Source organism: Cibotium barometz, chromosome 65 (genome assembly GCF_041138505.1).
Source record: "Cibotium barometz isolate CiBa-2024 chromosome 65, ASM4113850v1, whole genome shotgun sequence".
Lineage (NCBI taxonomy): Eukaryota > Viridiplantae > Streptophyta > Polypodiopsida > Cyatheales > Cibotiaceae > Cibotium > Cibotium barometz.
The window spans coordinates 27,584,532-27,611,081 of NC_141110.1; the positions used below are offsets into that span (position 1 = coordinate 27,584,532).

The 26,550-nt window shown below is 43.8% G+C and overlaps 1 protein-coding gene across 1 annotated transcript; it reads left to right on the forward strand.

Moving 5' to 3' along the window:
- Positions 1-18,192: 18,192 nt before the first annotated feature.
- LOC147603125 (chlorophyll a-b binding protein of LHCII type 1-like) lies at positions 18,193-18,729 on the forward strand. Its single transcript, XM_086797433.1, has one exon. It carries the CDS (start codon positions 18,193-18,195, stop codon positions 18,727-18,729), a length of 537 nt encoding a protein of 178 aa, XP_086653559.1.
- The last annotated feature ends 7,821 nt before the right edge of the window (positions 18,730-26,550 follow it).

A 26,550-nucleotide genomic window follows, 5' to 3' on the forward strand; every position in this document is an offset into this window, starting at 1 on the left:
GGTTCCCAAATAAACCACTCCAAGACCAGCTTCAGAGTGTTAGAAGGAGGGCCCCCTCCTTCGATTCTTGCCGCTGGCTGTAAGATTATCCCTGAGGGTGTCGTTTTCAGACTTCTTGGTATCCCGATGGGCTTTAACATCTCTGCTAAACAAAGGTGGGACTATGTGCTCAATAAACTTAAGCTGCAGGTCAAGAAATGGAGCCACATTAACACAGGGGTTGCCTCCAGAGCCTTTGTCCTCAATCACTTCATCATCCCCTCCGTCGTCTACTTCCTGGCCTGCTGGAAGCCGTCAGAGACCCAACTTCAATCCCTAAACTCCATCTTGGGTAATTATCTGTGGGGAGGTTCCCTTGACAGGAGGAGGATCAGCAAAGTTGCTTTCAAGGTGTGTTGCTTAGATAAAGAGCAAGGGGGTCTTGGCATTATTGATATTGGGGTGCTGGCTGAAAAGCTCGCGGCTAAGTGGGTGCAAAGGGCCATATTTTCCAATGATGTGTGGGCTGACTTGATCAAAAGAGATGTTGGAAAATTTTAGCTCAAAGGCAAGAGATCATGGAAGGGGTTCTCGATTAATGAAGTTCTGTTTTCGAAGGCCGATCTCTCCCCAATAGGTAGCAAACTCTGCTGCAGGATGTGGGAGTCTTGGATGAAATATAAAAAAATCTTTTGTTTCCAAACTTATTCAAAGAGAGGGAGGTATGCCTATGCTGCTGACTCGGTTTGGTTTGGCCATCTTATAGCTCCGATCTCCGATGACCTGGTCCAGATCAGCCTTTCTTGTTTCAAAGCTGGGATTAAGGTGTGGGGAGACTTATGTGATTCTTCCGGAATGTTAACCAGGGATCAAATCATTAACAAATTCATCCTGCCCCGGGGTGGCATTGAGCTTGTCATGCAGAGGTGTAATTCTCTCAGAGTTTTCATTCCCCCGGGGCCTATTTGTGACTGCAAACACTTTTCTAAAGCCATCTTGTGGGGGTGGTCCAGACACCTCGGCAAGTTGCCTAATGGTTTTCATACGGGCAAACTTGTTCTCAAACTCAACAATAGATGGTCTTTGGGTTGGAATAAGCATCAATGGGCCTTCCGCTTTAAGCTTATCTGGGCCTTCGCTCAAGAAAGGAAACATGCCCTCTTGGCCTGGCTGGTCATTCATAAAGCGACCTGGACCCTCGAAAAGGCTATGAAAATCGGACATGGAAATGGTCTCTGTCCCCGCTGCAAAACCAAGTTGGAAACTGTCCCCCATCTGTTCTTTTCTTGCTCCGACACGAGTCAATTCTTAAGTGTTCTTAACAAATCTTTTATGCAAATCAGGAACACCCCTCTCAGTTGGAAAGAAGTCCTCCTCGGAGAATGTCACACTCTTGACCCCTTTACTTGGCATTCCGTCAGATTTCTTTTCTTATGGCATGTTTGGAACCAACGTAATGAAGCTCTTTTCGCTACTAAAACTAATCATCACTTTTTTCTTTGTCTTGACAGCACTCTCAAGCTTGTACAACAGTTGCGACCTAGAGGGTCTCCTATGGAGGTTGATCGTTGGCAGGACCTACCATGGAGGAAATGGAGACAATATCATGTGTCCTCACATTGCAAAAGAAAGGAAAGCATGCTTCAAGGGCTGGCTCACGAATGCCAAAGAAGGCTGCAACATTCCGACTCCTACATCCAGGCGTCGGGAAGTTTATGAGGAGTGTCTTATTCCCTCCAGGGCTCAGTCTGCTGTTCATAAAGTTTTATCAGCCCCCCTCAGTGAATAAAAGCCAGTCTATCTCAGTTTTTCAGGATGTTCATATTGTCGAGCTTCTTTTTCTGGTTCATCAAACTCTGGTTCAAGTGTTGTTTTACTGGCTCAGCTCTGTTTCCAGCTGCAAGTAGTTATGAAGTTCTTCCCTTCACCTGTAAGGTCTAACAGTCCAAGGCGTCTACCCATGGACCTTCCTCATGGGAACTTGTAACCTTTCTTTTTTTTAATATATTCAGCTGTTTTGACGAAAAAAGAAAGAAAGAGAAAGAGGGCATTAAATTGAGAAAGAGAGAGTTGTTTCTCTCATTTGGTGATGTGGACTTGATATATATATATATATATATATATATATATATATATATATATCAATTTAATGCCTTCTCTGGGCGCTACGACTCTCCCCCCATTTTTTGGCTTAGGTTTAATGCCCTCTCTCTCTCTCTCTCTCTATGTGATTTGTTGATGTATACTTGAGAGAGAGAAAGAGGGCATTAAATTGAGAAAGAAAGAGTTGTTTCTCGATTTTGGTGATGTGGACTATATATATATATATATATATATATATATATAGAGAGAGAGAGAGAGAGAGAGAGAGAGAGAAAGCAATTTATTTGCTTATGTGGACTTGATAGGGACGACAGAGAAGGCATTGAATTGAGAGAGAGAAGGCATTAAAAATAAGAAAAAAAATTAGGAGGCCTGTAGCGTCGCCCAAAATGGTGCCAAAAGCAGGGACCCAACTAAAGTGCAGAAGGTAGCGTGCATGATCTCGAACTCCACCATAATCGCTAAGGTTTCTCCTGCCTTCCTCTTGGTACATGGTCAAGGCATGGAAAAAGGCAAATTATTTTAAACAAGATGAAGGCAAAGAGGATTACTTAATCATCAATGTATAATTTAAATTATGTTAATTAATCACACTTTAGCTGCTACCCATGTAAGTGGGAGAGGGCGATAGCGTTGGGCGCTACAGACTTCCCCCCCTTTTTTAGCAAAGGCATTACAACTAAGAGGAAATAAAAGGGGGGGAGGGAGAGTGCTATAGCACCGACTGATAGTTGATTCCACCCTTGAACCCTATCAAACACTGCGCTGTATCATGCGCACATCCTTGGGCACCCAGTACATCACGCAAACAACAAGAAAGATACTTGTGGCGTGGGTTGCACTATGCCATTATAATGTTGTATTGAGGGCACTAATGGTGATCTCGGCAAACAAAGAAATGCTTATGATAGGCCTTCTCTACAAAGATCATCGCGGCTTAGGGGAAGACAAAATGAAGTGGATTTATGGGTATGGCATGAGGTTCATTTAGAACTCTATTATGTCCACGTTCACACTGCTCCCATTGGAAGTCTGATAGCAACAGCCCAATCAACTCCACTGGATGTCAGAGCCGGCAGACCGACGCACTTTACTATAGAGCCGGCGTGCTAGAGTTAGGTGTGCCCACCTACTTTATGTGAAAAAGACAAAGACAACCTACAGGGAGATTTCTCGGATATTATGGCTACCTTGGAGCAGCATGATAGGACTAAATTTCTTGTATGCAATCTTAAACCTATTGAGGAGCAATAAGCTCTTTTTGGGATCGAAGATGATGCCGATCTAGATAAGAAAATGTGGTTGGACAGCCCCATGACAACAAAAACAAAGCTCGAGGAACAACTTGGTTGCATGCTCAAACAAAGGAGCAGGATACATACATGGTGGTTGCTCGCATGAATAAGCAGGATGGATGCTTTATGGATATTTGGATGGATGAGTAGGATGGGTTGCAGCATGCACCCATGGATGAGATAGAGGATGAGACAGTGGAGGAGTTGTGTGGCCAAGAGAGCCGAGAATGCCCTTACATGACGAGAACGAATATGCTGAAGAGCATGTAGGACGATCTCTAGGATTCTTCGATGCATCAAAACAAGGGTCAGGTTGGGGAGGAGTAGAGTGGCTGTGAAAGCTCGGGAAATCCCTCACATGCGGAGATATCTTGATGGATAAACAGGTGAATCACTAGTATGCAGTTTATGCTCGGATGTTGAGCAGGGGAGATTCGGATGATCTAGATGGTAGTCCTTGCCATGATGATGGGTTGGTTATGCTGAAGGTTGAGAGAGAATGGAAGGAGCATGAAGGCTGGAAGAGCCTAGTGATGCCCTTGGATCTCTCTAACCTTACATCAAGTTTTCCGCATGGTGCAAATATTCTGAAAAATCTAGTTTCCAATTTTGGTGAAGATGATGACATAGACTGCTTTGACATGTTGCTTGCCGATTACAGTAGTGTGCTTGTCCATGGTGATAGCCTTGCAGAGGTTGATACAGCTTGGTTTGACACCTTGCAAGAGGATGTGGATCATGTAGATTATGCTTGTATACTAGATGTAGTGCAGTGGAGCATGGTTTAAGTGTTTCTGATGAGCCTCCAAAGCATGATGTGGATAGAGTGCATACTTGGCTACTTATGCATACACTCTTGTGCTATTTAGCAAATTTTATTGGAGATGATATGCCATGTTCATCGAGTCGAGCTCGAGGTGTTGTGCCATTTGGGGTATATCAGCATATGTAGCAGATGCTGGAGCTTCTTGACATATCTTTTTGATGGGCAATGTTGTGCCTACCCCATGTCTACTCCATGCCAGTAGAGTAGGGACATAGTTGTGTGACGACCTAGCTTTATGTTTTCATTTCGTATGAACATGACTGGATAACCTTATATTTGATGGGTTCCCAGCCTTGGCATGTTGCCACGGTCATCTCCCTACGTATGCAATATGGGCAAGTAGACTACGCTCCTAGCTCACCAATGGAATGATAAACACTCCTTTCATTGCTAGGGGATTCAACCCGGTTAGGTGCATGGAAGCTTATCCCTTTCGGGAGAGGATGCTATGAACACCACTACATAGACTTTACACATACAAGCTCAATCTTGCCATAGCTCATTCACTCATCAACCCACTCATTCATGCATCCAATACAAGAAGAAAGCTAAGCTAATGCACACACAAGCTCACTCATAAGCACACAAGCTCAAAGCACACTTCATTCTCAAACACCTACTTCCCTAGCATGCACACAAACCTTGAAGCTTAATGGAACTTGAAATAAACATGCACTACTCAAGCAATGCCTTGCCCATGGATAAGCTTAAGCTTGAATCCACTAGCACACAAAGCCTAATAGAGAACCCACAAGCATAAACAAAGAAGCATGCACACTAGAGAATAGAGATGAGAAGAGAGAAAAACATCATCTCATTGCATTGAATTAGAAGAGCATTGCTCATACAATAGTGTAGATGGGGAGAGAGAAGAGCTTGCACCTCTATGAACAAGAGGGAGAGCTAGTCTCAAGAGAGCTCAAGCATGAGTTCAGCCCAATGTGTATGTGAGCTCTCAAATGAGCCACTATTTATACTAAAACTCCTAAAACCCCCAAAACCTCCCATGTGGGATTATTCTCAAGCCCACTCCCACACTCACCTACAACTTGGAACTCTCTACAAGAGCCCTAAATAAGAATGTCAAGTCTCTTGTTTTCCTGCTTCCATCTTTGTGTTACATCCTTGCATTGATCACCACTCGTCACGCAACATTCCCCCCTTCCTATTTTGCGCACGTCCTCGAGCGCGTAGATGCCAAGGAAGAGTAGCATCTCCAGTGTGTACCTGCAAGCAAAACGATAGGTGGTTTGTATGTTCTCTCTTTTTTTTTTTGAAAGCAAAAGTACTGACAGACAATAACAAAACAAGCAATTTTACTGAATAAGACATGGCAATAAACATCTAATTAGCTAGAGGAAGGGAACATTGAAGCAGTGTAGAGATTGAATAGGTTAGTTCAAGCCTTAATAATTACTACCTGCAGCTAACTAAAGTAAAGAATGTTTTATGCCAAATGTATTGTTCTTTTCCTAGAAGGCAAAAGACCACAGTTAATCGAGGGACCTTTAAGTGGTATACTGAGTCTATGCTAAGTCAAAGATATCAGTTCAACACTAATAAATCTAACATAATTATGTAGTGGCAGACTTTTGATATTGCTTAGTGTTTTGGTTTAATATTTTAAGCACAATGGCGACCATCCTGGATTAGACAAGCATTTCTCTTGGTGCCTTTCTGTGCTTTTTTTTTTTGGGGACAGGGCTCTCTTCAAGAGTATGTTTGTGCACCCGCGGTATGGCTATTCCTTACTACACAAGGCATTGGTTTGGGAAAGGTATAGACCTCCCTCGCCTACCATGAATAACAAGGCAATAGGCCACAAACATATACACTTTTCTTTTATTTTTGTCATACCAATTTTTGTTATGGAATGTTTATTAGATTGTCCCTAAGCAATGTCCTAGTAAGGGCAAGATGTCCACTGACGGTCCTATGATTAATTTAGTCTCTTTGTCCTAGGTCTGGAACTCTACCTTTAGCACAAAACACTAATTACTTTGTATTGCTAAACGGGTAAAAACAATTACGGTCAAACTTACACTATCAAGTCTAAAGCCACTAGAATGCTGTCCCTACTCTAGACCAAAGGAGATGCATATTGCCATGCTTAGTAAAGTGAAATTTATAAACAATCAAGCAACAAGAAAAATACAGAAAACATTAGAGATTGGCATGAGTTCACCTATTTCTATTAAAGCACTGGTTGGTGAAGAATTGTTTGCACTTGATTGTATGACTGTCAGTTGCGGTACTGAAGCGGAAGATGTAGTTTGGTGCTTGTATCTGTTTTATTCCGACAAAACAAACTAAAGAGAAAGAAAATTAAAAAGATAAAAAATAAGAAACATTGGTGCTAAAAACCGGATTTGGCCAAGGGGAAAAACCCAATGGGAAAAAGTGCCCTGGCTTCTAGTTCTTATTAAGAGAGTACAAGTGCTAGTCTTGCACTGGGGGTGGATGTATGTCTGCATTCTCAGGTGGGTGGACATCAATAGCTTTAGGATGTAAAGATAACCCAGAACGTAATCCTACCCATGGAGTAGATGGCAAGGGAAGAAGTGCATCTTCACTAACATATGGTATAGGCACAGTAGGAAGGCTAAAGAGGCACCTATGGTTTTGAAACCGTTCTAAAGACTCACTCATATTGAGCCAAAGCTGACATGTAGATTCATGGGAAAGAAGAACCTGTAAAATGGGAGGGGTTAGCAAACAAAGGGTGTCCTCGCGCCATGTTTGAGCTCTTTCCTCTTCCGGGAGTCTTTGTTGGTTGGGTCCACATTGCGGCATCATAATTGCCCAGAGATTATGTCGTTGAGGTGTGACCCCCATGATCTGCTGCATCATACCGGTGCCATAGCGACGGAAATATGTGCGACATTGCCAACATATATGGGAAGCATTCCCCAATACCATACGAGCACAGTCGCGGTAGTGTGGAAACGGATGATGTTGCTGGTAGTATAACTCCACAAAATGTCTTCCACAGCAATCCTCACCCACTGGGGCATAAAAATATCGGGAGTGCATCTGAAAAGGTGCAATGCTGTAGCCCCCTTGATGGTCAGGGTGAGTGCTATCTAGGTCCAAAGATGGACTGCATGTGTCTAGCCAATTCTCCATTTGGTTATTCTACACCACACATAAGTAAGTGTTCAGATTTTTTTATTTAATGCAAGTTGAACGAAGAATGCTAGTATGTACAGGCATGATGGAAATAGAGCTAATAGATTCGATAGATGAATTGCCAAAAAGTAGCTTTTGTAGCATGATAGCTCTTTCAAGAATGAGTTTGTTTTTGGATGTAACATTATGCAAATTGTTTGTGGGGTGTTGATGTATGGCACAGGTTCCTTTTTGTTGGACTCTTTTTGGTACCCATTTCAGAGTACGTGCAAGAGATTGAAGTTTAGTCGGAGGTGAGATTTTAGCGATAGGCATAGGAAATGCATTGGGACAAATAGGAGGAGGTGTGAATGGAGATGTTTGAACACTTCTGAGCTTTGGCAACCATATGGCAGCTGTGTTCTTGCCATCCCATTGGGCTTTCCAAATTTTCTTGGGGCTTCAGAGTGCCCAACTCTAATACCTATGCCTGTAGACTTATGGCTGGTAATGTAATTTGATTATGGAAAGAGTAGAATACCGACGACATTCCAAATAGTTGGAGCTGTAGGAAGAACGCTCTTTCCTTGATAGTCAGGGAGTCTACTTGTGTAGGAGCCTGATTGAAAGTTATCGGCTTTGTAAGACAAACTTTGACATTGCTTGTGTTTTGAGGAATAGACTCTGAACTTGATTCGGTTGCAATATCCTCCTTCTGATGTGTTGCCTCTGAGATAGAAGTGAGTAAAGGTACCCACTTGCCTTTTTCTTCCCATGTCAGTTTGGAGTATCCCTTCCTGTTCGAGACCTTCTGATGATGTCCGATTGATGCGTCAGCTTGTGTTTCCACCTGGACTCTTTTAGGCTTGGTAAGGCGTGGTTTCCAGTACTGATTTGGTTTCTATAAGTGAGGTGGTATTGACTGCTTTTGTTCTTGAGTAGATTCAGGAACATAATTATGTTTTGCTGCAGTAGTCCCTGCATTCTTTTTTGGTAGCCACAAGGTAGTAGCACCCTCGTAGTAGCCTTGTGCTTGTAGAACCTTCTTTGGGATCCACCGTTGTTGAGTGGTCTTGTTGGAGGTGGAACTGTTGGTTTTGGTGAACCTCCTCTTTAGCTTTGTATTCCTTGGATGTTCCTTGGCAGCATTGGGTCTTGGCTTGCGAGCTGCTTTAGGTAACCAGATTTGTATTTTAAGTGCTTCCCCCCTTCCGTAGCCTTGTGCATATAAGAGAGATGTTGGCACGTGCCATCCTTGAGTATTGTCATTGTCATTATTCACCCAAATCATTGGATCTTTTGAGGTTGTATTTATCACAGTAGTGATGGTCTCCACCTTTTGAAAAGATGGGAGTGCCGAAGCACTTGATCCTGTAAGGTGAGTAGAATTTACCAACAAGGTGTATTGTCGTGAGTTCCAGTCCATACTGCATCTGGTGGTTCTAATCCATGATCTGCCTACTAGAACAACATCCACCACTGCTTGGCTTTTGTTAGCAACATAAAAAGTCACGTGCATAGATTGATCCTGAATGGACATATTAATACAACACTTGCCTAGGGCTGGGGTTTCATCACCAGAGAAACTCTGGAAGTTCAATGATGCATTGGTGAGCAAAGGTTGGCCTAATGATGTCCACGCTTCATAAGACAAAACATTGCAGTCGGCACCCGAATCTATAAGTGCAGACACTGCAAAGATTGCTCTTTGAGTAGGGATCCTTACTTCAATATGAAAGGGATCTACAAAGTCTTCATCATCATTCAAGTGGATGGCCATGATAGCTGCCTTGCGGCGCTCTCGTGCTAGTGCTACTCTAGCCTTAGCTTCTTCTTTTGCTTGACTTTGTAACAAAGCTTGAGCTTTTTTACGTGTCCGACTCATCTGTTAGAGGTTCTTCATAGCGCTTCAAGCGGCTACCATTGATGAAGTTAGTCATTGGCTCTCCATCTAAGGTTTCCAACCTTACTGCACCACTCGTCGCACTAAGCTCGTTGATCATAAATGGACCAAGTCCTCACATTTTCAGCTTGCGTTTTTGTTTCTTCAATGTGTAAAGCAACACTAGGTCACCTCTCCTGAAGTGACCTTTCTTCACATGCGTATCATGCCAACGCTTTTGGCGTCGTTTTTCAGTATACATGCCAATGACTGCCAATAGCCTGTCTTCATCTAGCCTCTCCAATTCATCGATCCGTGTAGAGAATTCATGATCCGTCCACTCAAGTTGTTTTGCAACTCGAAGTGTAGGTACAATAAATTCTATCGGAAGGATAGCGTCCAATCCAAAAACTAGATTGAAAGGTGTCGTGCCTATGGACGTTTTGTAAGCAATTCGGTAAGCCCATAGAACTGAGTGAAGTTTCTGTTCCCAATCTGTTCTATGTCCCTCAACAATCTTTGTAAGCGCAGTGCAAAGAGTCTTGTTTGTGCTCTCAGCTTGACCATTTGCTTGCGGGTGATAAGGCGCTGACCTCTTATGGATGACCATAAAGTCTTCCAAAAGAAAGGTAATGACTCCATTGATAAAATGCACACCTTGGTCACTCACAATCTCAATAGGTAAACCGTAGCGTGTAAACACATGTTCGTATAAAACTTTGCAGTGGTCCTAGCATCGTTTTTTACTGTGGCTTTTCGTAAGATAATCTGTGGCTACAATGATATACTCAGCATGTGTATGGCATGCTGGTGGTTTAATCGGTCCCACAAAATCAATTCCCCATTTTGCAAAAGCTCTAACCACCATAATTGGTCTCAATGGCATGTCCTTATACTTGGTAGGAGGTTTAGCTCTTTGACATTGATCACATCATTTGACATACTCTGTTACATCATGAAAAAGCGTAGGCCACCATAGTCCTGACCATAGTATAAGTTTGGCAGTTGTTTCTCCACAGAAATGTCCTCCCCCAACTCCTGAATGTGCATGAGTCAATACGCTAAGGTAGTCACTCTCACAAACACAAGCCCGTCTTTGCCCCTTTTGTATAGCTGGCCTTCAATAATCAGAAAACTCGCTGCTTCTACCTCTATGGCTCTCTTTCTATGCCTAGGCATCTTATCGTCCGTATGGCCCTGCGTCAAATACTTCACAATGTAGGAACTCCAATTGGGTGTTGTTGAAATATAAAATAGTCACATGAGGAATGGGTTTCCTTTGTTGACAAATTTTACAATTCCGTACGTACTCTTCTGTATCAACATGAAGTGTTGGCCACCAATATCCTTCCCATAAAACTCTTTTAACCGTATCCTTCCCAGAGACATGTCTACCTCCTAAGCTCACGTGGACATATGAGATAATCTCATTATATTGATCAGGGTCAGGGCATAGACGAAGTATTCCATCTTTTCCTAATTTATACAATCGTCCAGAAAGAAGCTTATAAGGAGCACAATGCTCTAAGGTCATTATCTTTTCATTGGTGGGACTAATGGAGTTAACAAATCCTGTCGTTAAAACTTGAATGATGGGTTCTGCCCATCTTGGTGCTGTCTCAACCAAGAATAGAGTAGCGTCAGAAATATCATCATCTATACCAATGGGTGCTTCTCCTGAAGTTATCCTGGAAAGATGATCAGCCCGCTGATGCATTTTTCCCTTCTTTACCCGCTACTTCAAATTCAAATTCAAGTAGAATAACAAACCAGCGTACAATCCTTTCGGTTGCACATGGCTTGTTCACAAGGTAAAGCAAAGCTTGATGATCTACGAAGAATGTAACAAAAGGTAATGTCGAAACTTCTTCACAGCATAGATCATAGCTAAGCCTTCTCTTTCCGTGGTGGTGTAATTCTTTTCAGCACTATTCAACTGGCAGCTAGCATATGAGACTGGAAAGTCAATTTTGTTCTCGCCTGGTTGAGCTAAAATACAGTCAATTGTAAAAGCCGAAGCATCTATATGTACGTGGAATAAATTATCCCAATCCGGCGACCTGAGAATAGGTGCCATCATCACTAATGCTTTCTTTAGCTTTTCAAAGGCTTCTTCACAATCCTCTGTCCATTCAAATACAACAAGGAGTGCATACAATGGCCGTGCTATTTCAGCGTACATGTAGATAAATCTACGATAGTAGCCGCAATGACCCATGAAAACTTGTACCCCTTTTGCATTGTAAGGTCTAGGTAGCTCAACAATAACAGCTATCTTTTCCGCATCCATGGATATACCATTCCTAGACACAATGTGGCCTAGAATCTTCCCTTGCCTCACCATAAACTTGCATTTATCAGGGTTAAGGCACATGCGATACACTCTGCATTTCTCAAAGATTTTTTTGAGATGCTCTATGTGTTCTTCTCTGTCGATGGAATGCACACACAAGTCATCCATGAATATTTCAAGAAATAATCGCAGGTATTCTTTGAACGCATGGCTCATCAGCCTTTGAAAGGTGGCTGGAGCATTAGTCAAACCAAAAGGCATGACTCTATATGCAAACGCTCCCCATTCTGTAGCAAATGCGGTTTTATGTTGATCCTTGGGATCAATAGATACCTGGTTGTAGCTCGAAAATCCATCAAGAAAACTGTATGCCTTCTTACCAGCTACCCTCTCCAATACATGATCAGTGAGTGGAAGCGGATAGTGGTCCCGAACAGTAGCAGCATTTACTTTCTTTAGATTGACACATACTCGTAGTTTTCCATTCTTCTTAGGTACTACCACAATCGGCGAAACCCATTCTGTATGTTCAATCTCATAAATAAATTCAGCCGCTAACAGCTTGTCAATCTCTTCTTTGATCTTTTTGGCAAAATTATCGTTATACGTATAAGGACGCTGCTTGGACGGCTTGGCATCTTCTCGTATGGAAATTGTATGCTGGCAGATCTTTGGATCTACCCCTTTAAGGTCTTTGTAACTCCAATATGTCTTGATACTCTCTCAGAGTAGAGATTAGCAATTCTTCCTCCGCTTGGGTTAAGTCTGTGGCAATCCACACCGTTACGTGGCTCTTCGCTTGGTTCTTCAAGGTCTATTTTCTTGGCGTCCTTAGGGCCATCATAGGAAACTCCTGGTTCCTTAGGTTTCTGTCGAATAGGTTGTTGCAAGACTATTTTCCGATCTTGTATGGTGAATTTCTTGAAGTTTGAGGGGATATTTGTGGTATCCTCTTCTTCCTTTGAGTCATCACTCATGGAAGACCATGCTACTTTTAGCATTCTCTTCTGTTTTTGCACTAGAGCTTTACGCTCCACTCTCATCATGGTGCTTTGTTCAGTCTTGACTGAATGCACTGAAGCCTCAGATTTTAGCTTCGGTTTCCATTTCCTCTTCTTCTTTGGGTTGTCACTCTCCTTCTCGTTTAGCTTTTGCACTAATTGAAAGCCGTATCTCCATTTCATCTTGTCTTTGATGCAATCATCAGATCCCAAGTAGTACAAGTACTTGTTCTTCCCTACAAAGGTTGGAGGTGGAATAAAGTCTTCTTTATCCACATCTTCTCTTTCTTTTTGTTGTTGTTGTCTCTTTTCCTCCTTGACTTTCTGTTTGCAAAACTTCCAGTGACTCTTGCAAAACTTACGTTTCGGTTTGTCACTAGGAATACTCAGCAAGACCTCTCTGCCCTTTAACAACAATCTTATCTTCTCTAACTCTGATTCAGGGACTATGGAATAGTCATCAGAATCCTTTCCATCAGAGGATTCTAAGCATCTATCCTCATCTCCTTCGTCAGCTGAGTTGTACTCAAGAGGGGATACTTCCTCTACAGATACCATATCTCCTAGCAAAAATGATTTGTTTGCTTCATTCCTTGGGGCTTCTTGAGGTTCCTCTGCATAGATCGATCTTAGCATTCTTATGGGAATAATGTCATACCCATCTGGATCACAGAACTGTGTTTGCCTTGGCAATGCACAAGTGTCTATGGTAGCTAAAACATTGTTTCATTCTAAGGGATCTATCAAGTTCTCAGGAAAAGGTATAGGGATATACGCCTCATCCGTCACACTTCTGTCTATGGTAACATTTCTAGGTTGCAAGTCTTGACAAGATGCTCCATAGATCCACAGATCAGCTCTTCCTTTAGACATAGTTGCTCCCGATGCTTCTGAAGAAGCGGAATCAAACTCATCCACAGGAGAGTGCGTCACATCTCGATAAGCATGGTTTTTCAGATTCACCCTCGTGGTTACATTCTCATGTCTGAGGTACAAGTAATTGTAACCCCAGTCTTGAATTATTTTGAATTGGCACATGAATGGCCTTCCTAGGATCGCTTCGTAATTTGTGTTCTTGCCAAAGTCTACGATAGCAAAGGTATGTCCGTACTCAATGCCACATGACTTGACTATAAATTTCTCAAGCAATCCTATGGGACTCTCTAGATTTTCGTCTGCCAATTGTAAACTCATCCTTGTACTTCTAATTGCAGGTTTTCTCCACATTTCCCATACAGTTTTTGTTGCTATACTCACCCCTGCTCCGCTATCTAGAATAGCTATAGATTCAATCTTGTTGATCTCCACAAGAAGCGTAGTATTTCCTTCGTCGTCTTCACAATGCTTGCCAACTTTGTTCACACGAACCGGAATTGTTTGCTTAAGCATTAGCTCAGAAGCCTTTGTCTTCAACAACTCCTTAACCTGGATGTTCTGGTTCCACAATCCTTGCTCAGTTAATTGTGTAGCCACTTCTCCCCACAATCTTGGCCTAAGCTTTAAGAACTCTGCGAGTGGAATGGTACACGTAACTGGTGCCGACATTAAAGCTTGCAAACTCCCTATGTCTCGTTCCTAATGAGGTTGTCGTGTCATTGATGGTACTCGCATGATTTGGCTATGTGCTTCGTACAGTCCTAAATATGAGGGCAGTGTCTTACATGTGAGCTTGTTGCTCTGAGCTGAGACAACAGTCTGAGCATCATTTGGTAGAGATAAAGCATCTAATTCTTGAACCCTTTGATTCGAGAATTCTACTATAGAAAACGGTGGTGACTTGTCAGAAGATGCTAGATCCTCAACTTGTTTTTGCACCGCTTCCCACATCTCCCTTGCTACTGCTTCTTCTATTTCAAGAATTTCATCTCCAAAATCCACGGTAGTCAATGGTTTTGACTCGTCTGCATTGGTATGAGGTAAATCATCTCCTTCAGGCATTTCTGGGAAATGTAGAGATACAACTTCACTTCCCTTTTCCATGCTTGGCGTGGCTTCTGGTATCGTCTCTAAGTTAGGCTTCAGAGAAGCAGGTCCTCTTGCGTACATAGGTGGTGGACCGTCTATTAGAGTCTGAGTATCCCTAATCAACTGCTTATGGATAGCCAAGTTGATTGTCTCTTCACGAGGGTTGGGATATTCTTGCAGCTTCTTAGGCAGCTCGGTCAGAGTTGTGATCCTACTATTATACGCTTGAAGCGCTGCATCTAAAGGCTCGTACACCTTGTCCACAAGGACTGATCCTCCTTTTGAGTTTTCTCTCCGATTTGTTTCGTTTTCAACATTCCTTCTAGCTCTTTTGGGATAGAGTTTCCTCCAACAGAGCTCTTCTGCTCCTTCGACTTCTTCCTCCCCTTGTTGTGTGGTTTACGTCGAGTTGATTTCTTTCTCTCTTTTCCGTCTTTGGATAGAACCTTAATCTCAGAGGGTTTCTCAACAACCTCTTTGACATTCTTTTGCGCTTGGGCTCTAGTCACTACTCTTAGCGACACTAGTTCGTTCTCCTTCTCAGATGTCGTGGGTGATGGAATCACTTCAACATAGTTGAGGGACGCTTTAGCTTTTTGTGCTGCTGGATCCGCAGGCTTCAACAAGCAATCCTTTGGTAGATGGTCAATGCTACATCCTTGGCAAAACCTCTCTATAGGTGGAAACGTAGATGTTGTGCCTATGTTAGCTAAGAGGGGTCGTTTCTTGTTTGGACATTCTCTCGCCCAATGTGGTCCACCACATTCATAGCATGGTCCTGTTTGTTGCGTGGGTATAGTCTCTTTGTAGGATATGGTCCTAGATAACCTTGAGTCTTGGTTGGCTGAGATCCTATAAGCATGAAAGAGCTTGGGTTTCCATTAAAGTCATGAACTAGGCTTGGTCCGGTTGGGTTCTCAAAGTAGGGTTCGACAAGAGGATGCTCCATTTCGATGTAGTATGGTTGAGAGCTAACCATCTCCATTCCTAATTCAGGATTCTCATATTCCACATATCTAAAGGAAGCTGTGCCTGGTGGAGGAGGTTGAGCTCCTAGCACCGGCCGTGCTTGCTCTTGAGCAACTAAGGTTCTCTCATGGTTCACAACTTGCTGTCTAGGTGCAGAGTTGGCTGCTTGTTCCCTTTGTATCCTCGCAATGTGATTGCAGTCCGAAGTCACATGTGTGTAGTTCCATTTACAAAGCTGGCACCACTTCTTTGTTGGTTGATTGCCAACCAATGGTGAGAAGGTTGGGCACTGCTCGGTTTTATGGCACTGCTCGGTTTTATGGCTACCTCCACATCCTCCACAGACGTAGGGGCTTGTAGGTACAGTATGCATGTATGATGGTTGATGTCGGTAGGAAGGTCTGTAGTATTGCCCCATCTTTTTCAATACTATCTCGGCAATCTGATCTGGATTAACTAATGGCACACTAGAGTCAGAGCCCTTCCCAGAGCTACGTTTATCATCTGGATGACTATCTTGGTTTTCCATGCCAGTCATGTCAAAGTTGTCATCGTAATCCATGCCATCCATGCAACACTCATTGAAGATGACATGCTTCTTTGCGTACAAGTGAGCGTGAAGCGTCTTGTTTCGTAAGCCTTCCAGGAAGATAGAAATTAATCTTCCTTGGCTTGGCTTCTCATCGTCAGGGCATCGATTGATGTACTGCTTTAGCCTATTTACGCAATCTCGCACAGATTCTTGATCTTTTTGCTTAAAAGCGTACCGCATTGTGCTTAATTCCCATTTTTGAAAACGCAGCTATAAAGCTCTTTTCCAGCCCATCGAAAGATCGCTTTACCTCAGGCTCTAAAGTCTGAAACCATGATAAAGACTTACTCTCTAGTGTCAAGCCAAATCTTTCGATTTGCGTATGCGTATCCGTGACTTGCTCCGCATGTATAGCTTGCTTAAAAGCTGCTATATAGTCATATGGGTCTCCAGATCCGTCGTACTTCTTGACAAGCTTTTGCAGTGTAGATGGTCTCACTTTTCTAGAATATTCATCGTCATGTCTCCTATATGAGTCTCGGCCTCTAACTCTAGGCTCTTCAAATATCAGTTCTCTTGGTCTATGGGGTTCTCTTGGAGGTACATATCCACTTGCTCGTGGTCTTTCTTCTCCCCTAGATTCTCTAATAGCCCCGGGTCTCCTCGTAGGATCAATCGTTGGAAAGACTGGTCCTTTAGCAGTTGTTCGCATGGAAGGTGTTGGTCGAGCCACACTTGGGGTTCTAGCCCATGGTGGTGCTAGTGTTTCTCCTCGAAAGGCAAATTCATCTGGACGTGCCGCGTCTAAGGTAGACACCTCAGTGAAAAGGGGCCTTCCTTTCCATGTCATTTCCCTAACCTCTGGCCATTCAAGGGTTCTAAAGTCGTTCCCCCATCTATCATGAACATGCTTAGTGAAACCTTCTAGATGCTCGGGTGCTTAGTGGTTGCATAGTAGGTTTCTACCACATCCCTATACACCTCTTTAATTGGGTCGTCTTGATAGATTTTAACTACTGGAATTTATTTTACTATGTCCCATGGGTTTTTCTTGGTCTCTTTTTCTTTTCCCGTTCTTTCTCTATCCTCCCAATTCCTGTCGGAAAACAATTCTTCAAGTAAAGAAATGGGCGTACCAGGTCTGCGCGATGTTCCTGGCACATTTGGGTCTGATGGAAGCTCCTTCTTCTGCTTTGCTTGTGCGCTAGGTTGAAGTACACCCAAAGCATCCACTTGTTCAGGATTTTTGATGACCTAGTAGCGTACTCCATTTCTACCCATGTACATATCGTCTTGGTAGTTTACCCATGGTGTTGGTTCAAACGCAGAATGAATGCAATTTTAACAACAAACCGGCTCATTGCATCTTTGTAGATCTCACCGCCATGCGCGTTTGTATACAAGAAATGGAGTCTCATGTTGTCAATCAACTCCCCATCTGGGATTTCAAATGGATTAGCAGAATCTGCCATACCAATGGCTGTGGGGATGGTCTATTCATGCCAAATGACTCGTTTACGTCCATTGAAATATCACTCTCGATTCTTGAGAGGCTCTCTGTTTGAGACTCCGAAGATGTCTCGAGAATGCTCTCCAAGTTGCCAACAACCGATTGAGTGCCGCTCCCTTGAGAGTGGTTACCCTAGATGGTGCACTAGTGTTACGTCCCCCTAGTATTGTTCCCGACGAGTGTAGATGCATACACTATTTTTAGCACGTTGCAGTGTCCAATTTTTGAAATATATATATATATATAAACCCTACCTAACCACTAAATGCAACTAACATGAATATGTGTGTAAATACATATTATATATATATATATATATATATAATTACATAAAAATACGAATTATGCTAAAAATACTAATTATACAAAAAATTATAGAAATTTAAAAAAATGCAGAATATGCAAAAAATGTGGACTCCAAAGAAAACACATAATTTATAGATTTTTTTTGTTTTTATGATTTTTAATTATTTTTATTTTTATTTTTTTTCTATTTTTTATTTTTATTTTTTTAAAAATACAAAAACATGAAAATTGACTAGTATGCGAAAAACATTGAAAAAAATTAAAAAAAATAAAATACTAACCTTGATTTAATGCGCCGGCACCTTATCGCCTTCGTTTTTTGCGCCGGCCACCTTATCGCCTCCTCTGCTCCTCTGCGCTGCGGCACCTTATCGCCTCCTCTGCTCCTCTGCCTTCAGTGCCAGCTGCTGTCCAAGCACGCCAATGAGCTCTCCAGAGAGCCGGGAAGGCGCGCGTTCAAGTGATGGCCACGGCGACTATGGCTGGGACACTGCAGATCTGTTGGCTGACCCGGAGACATTCGCCAAGAACCGGAAGCTGGAGGTGATTTACGCCCATTGGGCAATGTTGGGCGCCTTGGGCTGTGTAACCCCAGAGCTCCTGGCCAAGAACGGCGTGAAGTTTGGCGAGGCCGTGTGGTTCAAGTCCGCCGGCTCGCAGATCTTCTCGGACGGCGGCCTCGATTACCTTGGCAACCCAAGCCTTATCCATGCGCAGAGCATCCTCACCATTTGGGCCTGCCAGGTCATCCTCATGGGCACCGTGGAGGGCTACCGAGTTGCCAGCGGGCCCCTTGGGGAGGTGACCGATCCTATCTACCCTGGCGAAACCTTCGACCCATTGGGCCTGGCTGACGATCCCGAGGCCTTCGCCGAGCTGAAGGTAAAGGAGATCAAGGATGGCCGCCTGGCCACCAACTTCGCCCGCTCTACCTTGGCCAATAAACTCGTTGCCTACTAGTGCTTCCCTGCAAATAGCTTAGAGTAATGTTTAGATTGTAATGGCTGCCAAGGGTCCTCAACCAACCGTAGGTCGTTTCCTCGGCAACGGCGCCAATGGAAAGACGGTCGTCTCCCTACGTATGCAATATGGGCAAGTAGACTACGCTCCTAGCTCACCAATGGAATGATAAACACTCCTTTCATTGCTAGGGGATTCAACCCGGTTAGGTGCATGGAAGCTTATCCCTTTCGGGAGAGGATGCTATGAACACCACTACCTTGACATAGACTTTACACACACAAGATCAATCTTGCCATAGCTCATTCACTCATCAACCCACTCATTCATGCATCCAATACAAGAAGAAAGCTAAGCTAATGCACACACAAGCTCACTCATAAGCACACAAGCTCAAAGCACACTTCATTCTCAAACACCTACTTCCCTAGCATGCACACAAACCTTGAAGCTTAATGGAACTTGAAATAAACATGCATTCTCCTTCACTACTCAAGCAATGCCTTGCCCATGGATAAGATACAAGCCATGGATAAGCTTAAGCTTGAATCCACTAGCACACAAAGCCTAATAGAGAACCCACAAGCATAAACAAAGAAGCATGCACACTAGAGAATAGAGATGAGAAGAGAGAAAAACATCATCTCATTGCATTGAATTAGAAGAGCATTGCTCATACAATAGTGTAGATGGGGAGAGAGAAGAGCTTGCACCTCTATGAACAAGAGGGAGAGCTAGTCTCAAGAGAGCTCAAGCATGAGTTCAGCCCAATGTGTATGTGAGCTCTCAAATGAGCCACTATTTATACTAAAACTCCTAAAACTCCCAAAACCTCCCATGTGGGATTATTCTCAAGCCCACTCCCACACTCACCTACAACTTGGAACTCTCTACAAGAGCAGTCTCTTGTTTTCCTGCTTCCATCTTTGTGTTGCATCCTTGCATTGATCACCACTTGTCACGCAACATGCCATGAAATGGTTGCACTGTTCTTGCACTACATTCATATTATGTGCATGACACTAGCATGACCTTGATTGTGGGTTCAAGTCGTCAGATCAGAAATCTGATTGTGGGTTCAAGTCGTCGGATCAGAAATCTCACCCACCAGGTGTGCCTAGTGTTGGCGGCCGGACAACCATAGTCGGATCAACATCGCTGGATGTAAGAGCCGAAGGAATGACACACTTTACTAGCGTGCCAGAGTTAGATGTGCCCACCTACCTTATGTGGTTGGGAATTGGGATCATTCACTATGAGAGGTTATTTGTGTGTTGTTGTATGAGCATTCACGAGACGATTAGGGATTTTGAGAGAGGTGCAATGAATACTTTCTTTGTTTTTCTCTGTTTTTTTTCCTTTTCCTTTTCTTTGTTTTCTTTGTTAGGGCAAGAGGTCACTAACAACTCCGTCAAAGCTTAGCAACATTGTGAGTGATGATATTGTTAAAACCACATATTGGATAACACATTCCTATGACAACTATGTCCGCACACTATATAATGAGCACCGACACTATATATTGTAAATCCCATCATTTGATGAGGGAAATGCCTTAAATACATTCCCAAGTATTGAGCTTCAAAGGACAGACAAGAGGATCTTGGTCAGTTCGCCAAACCATAGAGAAAAGCCTTGTAACTATGTTTTGGGTGCCCTGGGTCACTTACTCCCAGCGGCCTAGTGGGAAAAGACTTGGAACTATGAAAGCAAATTTCTCTTGTTTGTAATTGATTCTCCTATTTATACAATAGAAGTGTAGTGTTTGCTCTCTCCCTCTCTCACACAACTCTAATCTAGTATGTGTGGTGTGCTAACCTCTTTTGAGTGGATTAATTAGAGACTTAATTAGTGAGATTATTTAGGAGTAATCACATCTTTGGATTAGCCTAAATATTGCTAATCTACATATCAAATCCCAATGCTTAAACTCCTCACCAATTAGGAGTAATTAGAGGGCAAGGAAGAGGGTTAAAGAGTGATGAACATTGGGATTAAGAAGATTAATCATTAGTTAAGTTAGAGTACCTCTAAATTAGTCAAAATCCACTAATTTAGAGATAGCCTCTAACTTTAGCCTTTTCCCACCTACCTAGCATTAATGAGGAGGTCTAAGTTGTCTCCAAGTCACTTCCCTCCAAATTTGAAATTCAAATTCAATTTTCAAAATTCTAAATTCTAAATTCAAATTTCAACTTACCATGGTCATTCACACCTAAGGCCATGGGCGTATGCTTCTTAGCGTACAGCCATCGAACCTAAAAAAAATTAATTATTTAAAAAATTTACCCCCACAGGCGTACCATCCTAAGCGTACACTCGTACACCAACCTTACCCACGTGCGTACCAACCTAAGAGTGCGGTCGTACCAACCTAAGTGTATGACCATACCATTCTCGAAAAAAAAATACCACGAGCGTACCTCCTAATAAGCATACGTCCGTACCAACCTTAGCCATAGGTGTACTAACCTAAGCGTACGACCGTACTACTGTCGAAAAAAAGTTTTAAAAAAATTTCCACGAGTGTACCATCCTAAGCATACACCCATACCAACCTTAACCATGGGCATACCAACTTAAGCGTACAGCCGTACTACTGTCGAAAAAAAGTTTTAAAAAAATTTCCACGAGTGTACCATCCTAAGCATACACCCATACCAACCTTAACCATGGGCATACCAACTTAAGCGTACAGCCGTACCAACCTAAGCATACGGATGTACCATTCCCAAAAAAAAAGTTAAAAAAATCCAATCTTTAGAGGTGCTTATGGTCTACCTCCCCAACTCACTAGGGTTGTTTTTACACACATAAAACGCCGCAAAAGACCATTTTAAACCTTAAGGGTACTTTCATGCTGTGTGAAGTTTTTTGGGAACCTCAAACTCAACTTGTACATGTGTACGTGAGTGTTGTTCGTGTTGTGGTAAAGTCATGGGAGCACCCATTGACTCAGTGTGGGCGTCGTGGATGCGGCAGTTAGGCTTTTGGTTTTAATGGAAGTGTATATGCAGGAAAAAAATGATCAGATCTTGGAAGCACAGCTTGTCCGGTGAGAGGTCCACTGGAGATGATATCAGCTGCTTGGTCGTCTTGAAGTGTGTGCGCGTCCAAGTAATAGAATGGGCATCGAAGCTGTGTTTGAAGGTGTAAGGCTTGGGCCATAAAATATTGATGTGGCCAATGTAGCTTGAGCATAAGTGTGAAAAAGAATATGATTGCGGCCATTTTGTAGGCCTTAAAAGAAATAAAAATAAATAACGTGGCTAGCTGGTGGTATGCGTGGAGGTTTGAGTGGCTGCCAGCGAAGAAGTCCAGAAGCTGGCGAAGCATGGAAGTCGGCGGCTGCAGGTAAAGGTGAAGGACCGCCGTTTTGTTTGAGAGTAGAGGGGACTCTCTGGCGCAGCCACAGGGCAGAGCCAAGGGAAGCGAAAGAGCTGCAGGCTCTGGGGCGTGTGTAGCCAGGCGCGCTGGAGGGAAGCGACGTGGAAGTCGAGAGCAACGGGCTGGTGTGAGCGACGCTAAGAAAGAGTGGAGCGCAGCTGCAGACGAAGAGGGTCCTTGGTGAAGAGCCAGAGTGGCTGCCAGCGCAAGGAGGTAGGTCGGCTGGAGAGGAGAGGCGGCCACAGAGTAGAGGCAGAGCTCGTGTGCTGCGTTGAATAGCCGTGAAGGGTAGCGGCTGGTAGCGGTGACGGGTTGCTGGCGATTTGCAGAGAAGCCGCCTAGGAGTTTGCAGTGAAGCTGGTGGCGGTAACTAGAGAACGTTAACATGCTAGTTTACTCGCCACGGCGATGACTGGTAGGGACGAAGAGAGCCTATTCATGTAAGGGTGGCGGCCTCTAGGTGTGCGCAGAAGGAAGTGTAGCCTTATTGTTTGGCTTTGGGTTGCCTGCAAGTGCTGATGCAAGCAAAGACAAGGTGGTCGTGTTGGTGGGGCGGGTGCAACCAAAAAAAAGGGAGCCGCCAGCCACGTGTAGAGAGAGGCGAAGATCACAGGTGGGTTGGTTTTGGTGTGGGTCCGCTAGAGGAGCTGCCTGGCGAGGAGCATGGACTGCGCAGGGGAGCATGAGGGCTGCAAGCAGAGTTTGGGAGAGCAGGTGGCGCAGCGGTTGGCGACTAAAGAAGCGTGGGGTTGGCGGCAACTGAGGGACCGCCTGTAGAGAGCCGCCTAGGATGTCGACACGCTAGCGGGGCTGGTGACTGGATACGTCAACTAAGGAGGCTGCCTATGGTACCTGGCGTGGGGGGCATGAAGGTAAAAGAGGGAGAGCTTGGGAGTGGGGCCTTAGTTGTTTCTGGCTGCCGGAGATGGCTACTGTGACTGATGGTTCCGACTGGTAGGGGAACTGCCTTGGTGTATGTGTTTTGGGCTGGCTGTTGTGCAGGCGACAGAGAGTGCCTTGCTTTGTATTGGACACGGCTGGTGGGGATGGTGAGGACAAAGAGGTTGCTTTAGGTTTTTGCTCTGAGAACTGGCAGTGTGCTGGTGGTGTAAGAGAAAGTGGCCTTCAGCTGAGGTGCAGTGCAGAGAACGAAGAGGTCGGCTGCAGAGAAGCAAGAGTGAACGGATTGGGAGCGACCAGGAGCTGGAGTGGGCTGATTGCGAGCGGGTGCTTGATAAAGCTGGTGTCTGGGATATCTTGGATATCCAATTTTGTAAAGATGAAGGTTCTTTCTGAAATATAAGTCTTGTTCATGCTCTTTGGTCTGGTGTTCTGGTGTGTTTGCATGCGTGTGTGGAAGTGTGGCATTCTATAAGGGCGTAAACAGCTTTACCGCTTCCGTGCCATCACTTTTTGGTGCCTCCACAGAGGAGCAGATTTCCTTTGGTTTGTGAAAGAAGATAGGGGATGTGTGAAGCAAGATTTGGAAAGATGGCTCAGGATTTTCCGGAGTATTGGGGATTGCCACAGGAGAATGCAACCAGGTTTCTGGAGAAAATGGAGTTTACAGCTTTGATGAAAGACAGGGCAACCCCAGAGATCCTTTCTCAGATTTTGGCTTATTGCTTGTAGGGTGATGCAAAAACATGGCTACAGATGTTTGTGACTACACACAGGAATGTTCATCAACAGGATCCTGAGTACCGTGTAGTCAGAGCTGCATTTTTGGCACAATTTGTCCATGTGAAGAGTCCGAATGAGGTGTGGAAGGAGTTGTGTAACATTCAGCAGAAGGACGGTCAGGATGTGGATCAGTATCTGATTGAGTTTGGTAGACTGTGGAGTCTATGGTGTGAGGCTTTGATTCCTGCCGCCAGATGATTAAGAGGGAGCGGTTTGTGGCTGGTCTGGAGTCAACCCTCCGTCTGAAGGTGGAGCTGAAGAACCTGGATAGCTTTGAGGAGGCTGTCAGAGTTGCTCGTGAGAAGGAGTGGAAGGTGAAGCGTCTGAGGCAGATGGGAATGCAGGAAGAGCCAAAGAGGTTTGTGAAGGTGCCAGAGATTGAGAGTATGCATCCTGGAAGAAAAGCTGCTGTTGTTCCTAAACAGGAGGATTCTTTGAAGAGGGAGGTTCATGAAGCAGTGGAGCTCATGAAGTCTTTAAGCTTGAATTTATTGGATAGAGTCTATAGGAAGAGGAAGAAGCATAGGTGATATGGGAAGGAAGACTGATGCATCATCTGGTTTTGAAAGAAATTCAGCAGATATTGGAAGAGGGAGAGGGTATCCGTGTGATGTGCAATGTCGGAATTGTGGTGAGTGGGGTCATATGAGTCCACAATGTGAGAGACCAGCCAAAGCTAATGGTGGCATATATCAATTGTCTTTGGGAATGAGTGATAAGGTGATGGGCCCTAATATGCAGGTGAAGGAAGCAATTCAGCCCAATGTTTGTGAGGTCCATAAGGTCACATTTGCAGAGCAGGATATGGGACAGATCAACCTGTTGGAAATGGAGAAGGGTGAGGTTTCTGGAATCAACCCTGAAGAGCTTTCAGAAGGTGAGGAGGAGGAGGATGAGGTTATTGATGACGCTGTGGATTGTGAAGGTGATGCTGCTAATGCTGAAGAGCCTGATGAGTTTGAGTATGGATATGGCTTGGATGATCTCTTTGATTTAGAAAAGAGTAATGATTTGCATGTGCCAGTACTTCAGCCAGTCAAGGTAAAGAGTGATGATCAGGGTGTTACTAATGAAGATACTATGGATGGAGTATGTATGGATGATCCGAGTGATGAGTTGGATATTGCAGCTTGTGAGAATGAGGATGATGAGCTGAACTGTGTACTTGATAATGCATTGGATGATCTGTTGGAGTTGGCTTCCTTGGAGAAGATTACTTGCATGCCAGTTGTGCAGGAAGGGAGTGATGGTGTGACTGATGATGAGTTGGATGCTATTTTGGATGATGGTGTGATAGATTTTGCAGGTACGGTTGCTGATCATAAGGTGTGTGTTCCTTGTCATGCCCAAGAGAATGAGTCGGTTGTTAGTGGTGAGGATGCATGTGAGGCTATTGTTGTTGGTCAGGGGGACCAAGATGCTTTGCCTGGTAGTTTGGGGAGCTTAGACTTGGTAGGGATGCCTGTGCAAGATGTGGAGAATCTTGAAGGATCGCCAATGGTCTTGAAGCTGGAGAAACTACAGGAAAGTGACAATGATGAGTCTGCAGTGCATGAAGTTGCTGTGTTTGATGTTGATGGGCTGAAGGGAAATGGGTTTATGGTGGACACACCACATGTTGATGCTCAGCATATGGATGAGTGGTTTGGTTATAGTTCGAGTCTGGCAGTTAGTCCAGAGGAAGGGTTGGAAGCCAATGATGTAGGCTGCAAATTGGATGACCATGAGATGGGAGTTGATAATGAGATGTCTGTTATTTCGGTATATGATTATGAGTGGGAATCAGATGTGTCAGAGGGGAGTAGAGGTGAGTAGAGGTTGTCTCCATCACAAGGTTATGTGAGCTGGTATGGAGGAGGAAGTGCAACAGTAGATGGTAATGAGGCCATATATAAAGAGCCCAGGGGGTTGCTGAAAATGGAAGACCATGACAGGATGTATCAATGGTTGTTTGACAGAGGAAAATGCTTGAAGGATTGGAAGGTAGATGCACCGAGATTTCTGTTTGATCCAGGAGGATAAGTGGTTTCTGATTGTGCAGCTGGACATAAATGTCTCAGCAGAAAAAAGGGGGTTGCTAAATATGTGTGAAGTTTTTTGGGAACCTCAAACTCAACTTGTACATGTGTACATGAGTGTTGTTCGTGTTGTGGTAAAGTCATGGGAGCACCCATTGACTCAGTGTGGGCGTCGTGGATGCGGCAGTTAGGCTTTTGGTTTTAATGGAAGTGTATATGCAGGAAAAAAATGATCAGATCTTAGAAGCACAGCTTGTCCGGTGAGAGGTCCACTGGAGATGATATCAGCTGCTTGGTCGTCTTGAAGTGTGTGCGCGTCCAAGTAATAGAATGGGCATCGAAGCTGTGTTTGAAGGTGTATAAAGGCTTGGGCCATAAAATATTGATGTGGCCAATGTAGCTTGAGCGTAAGTGTGAAAAAGAATATGATTGCGGCCATTTTGTAAGCCTTAAAAGAAATAAAAATAAATAACGTGGCCAGCTGGTGGTATGCGTGGAGGTTTGAGTGGCTGCCAGCGAAGAAGTCCAGAAGCTGGCGGGTTAAAGTAATACATGAGTACTTCATTTGGGAAGACACTTGAAAATAAAAATGGGAAGATGCCATAAATGAGGAGATGGCAGCTTTGGATACAAATGCATCATAGGAGTTAGTGTCTTTGCTTAAGGAAAATAAGGAACTTGGATGTAATCACATGTAAAAGGTCAATAGATGCATAAATGAGCATGTATAAGG

What these genes read in the sequence shown, in the direction of transcription:
- LOC147603125 (XM_086797433.1), top strand. Translation starts at nt 18,193, where the DNA reads ATGAGCTCTCCAGAGAGCCGGGAAGGCGCGCGTTCAAGTGATGGCCAC.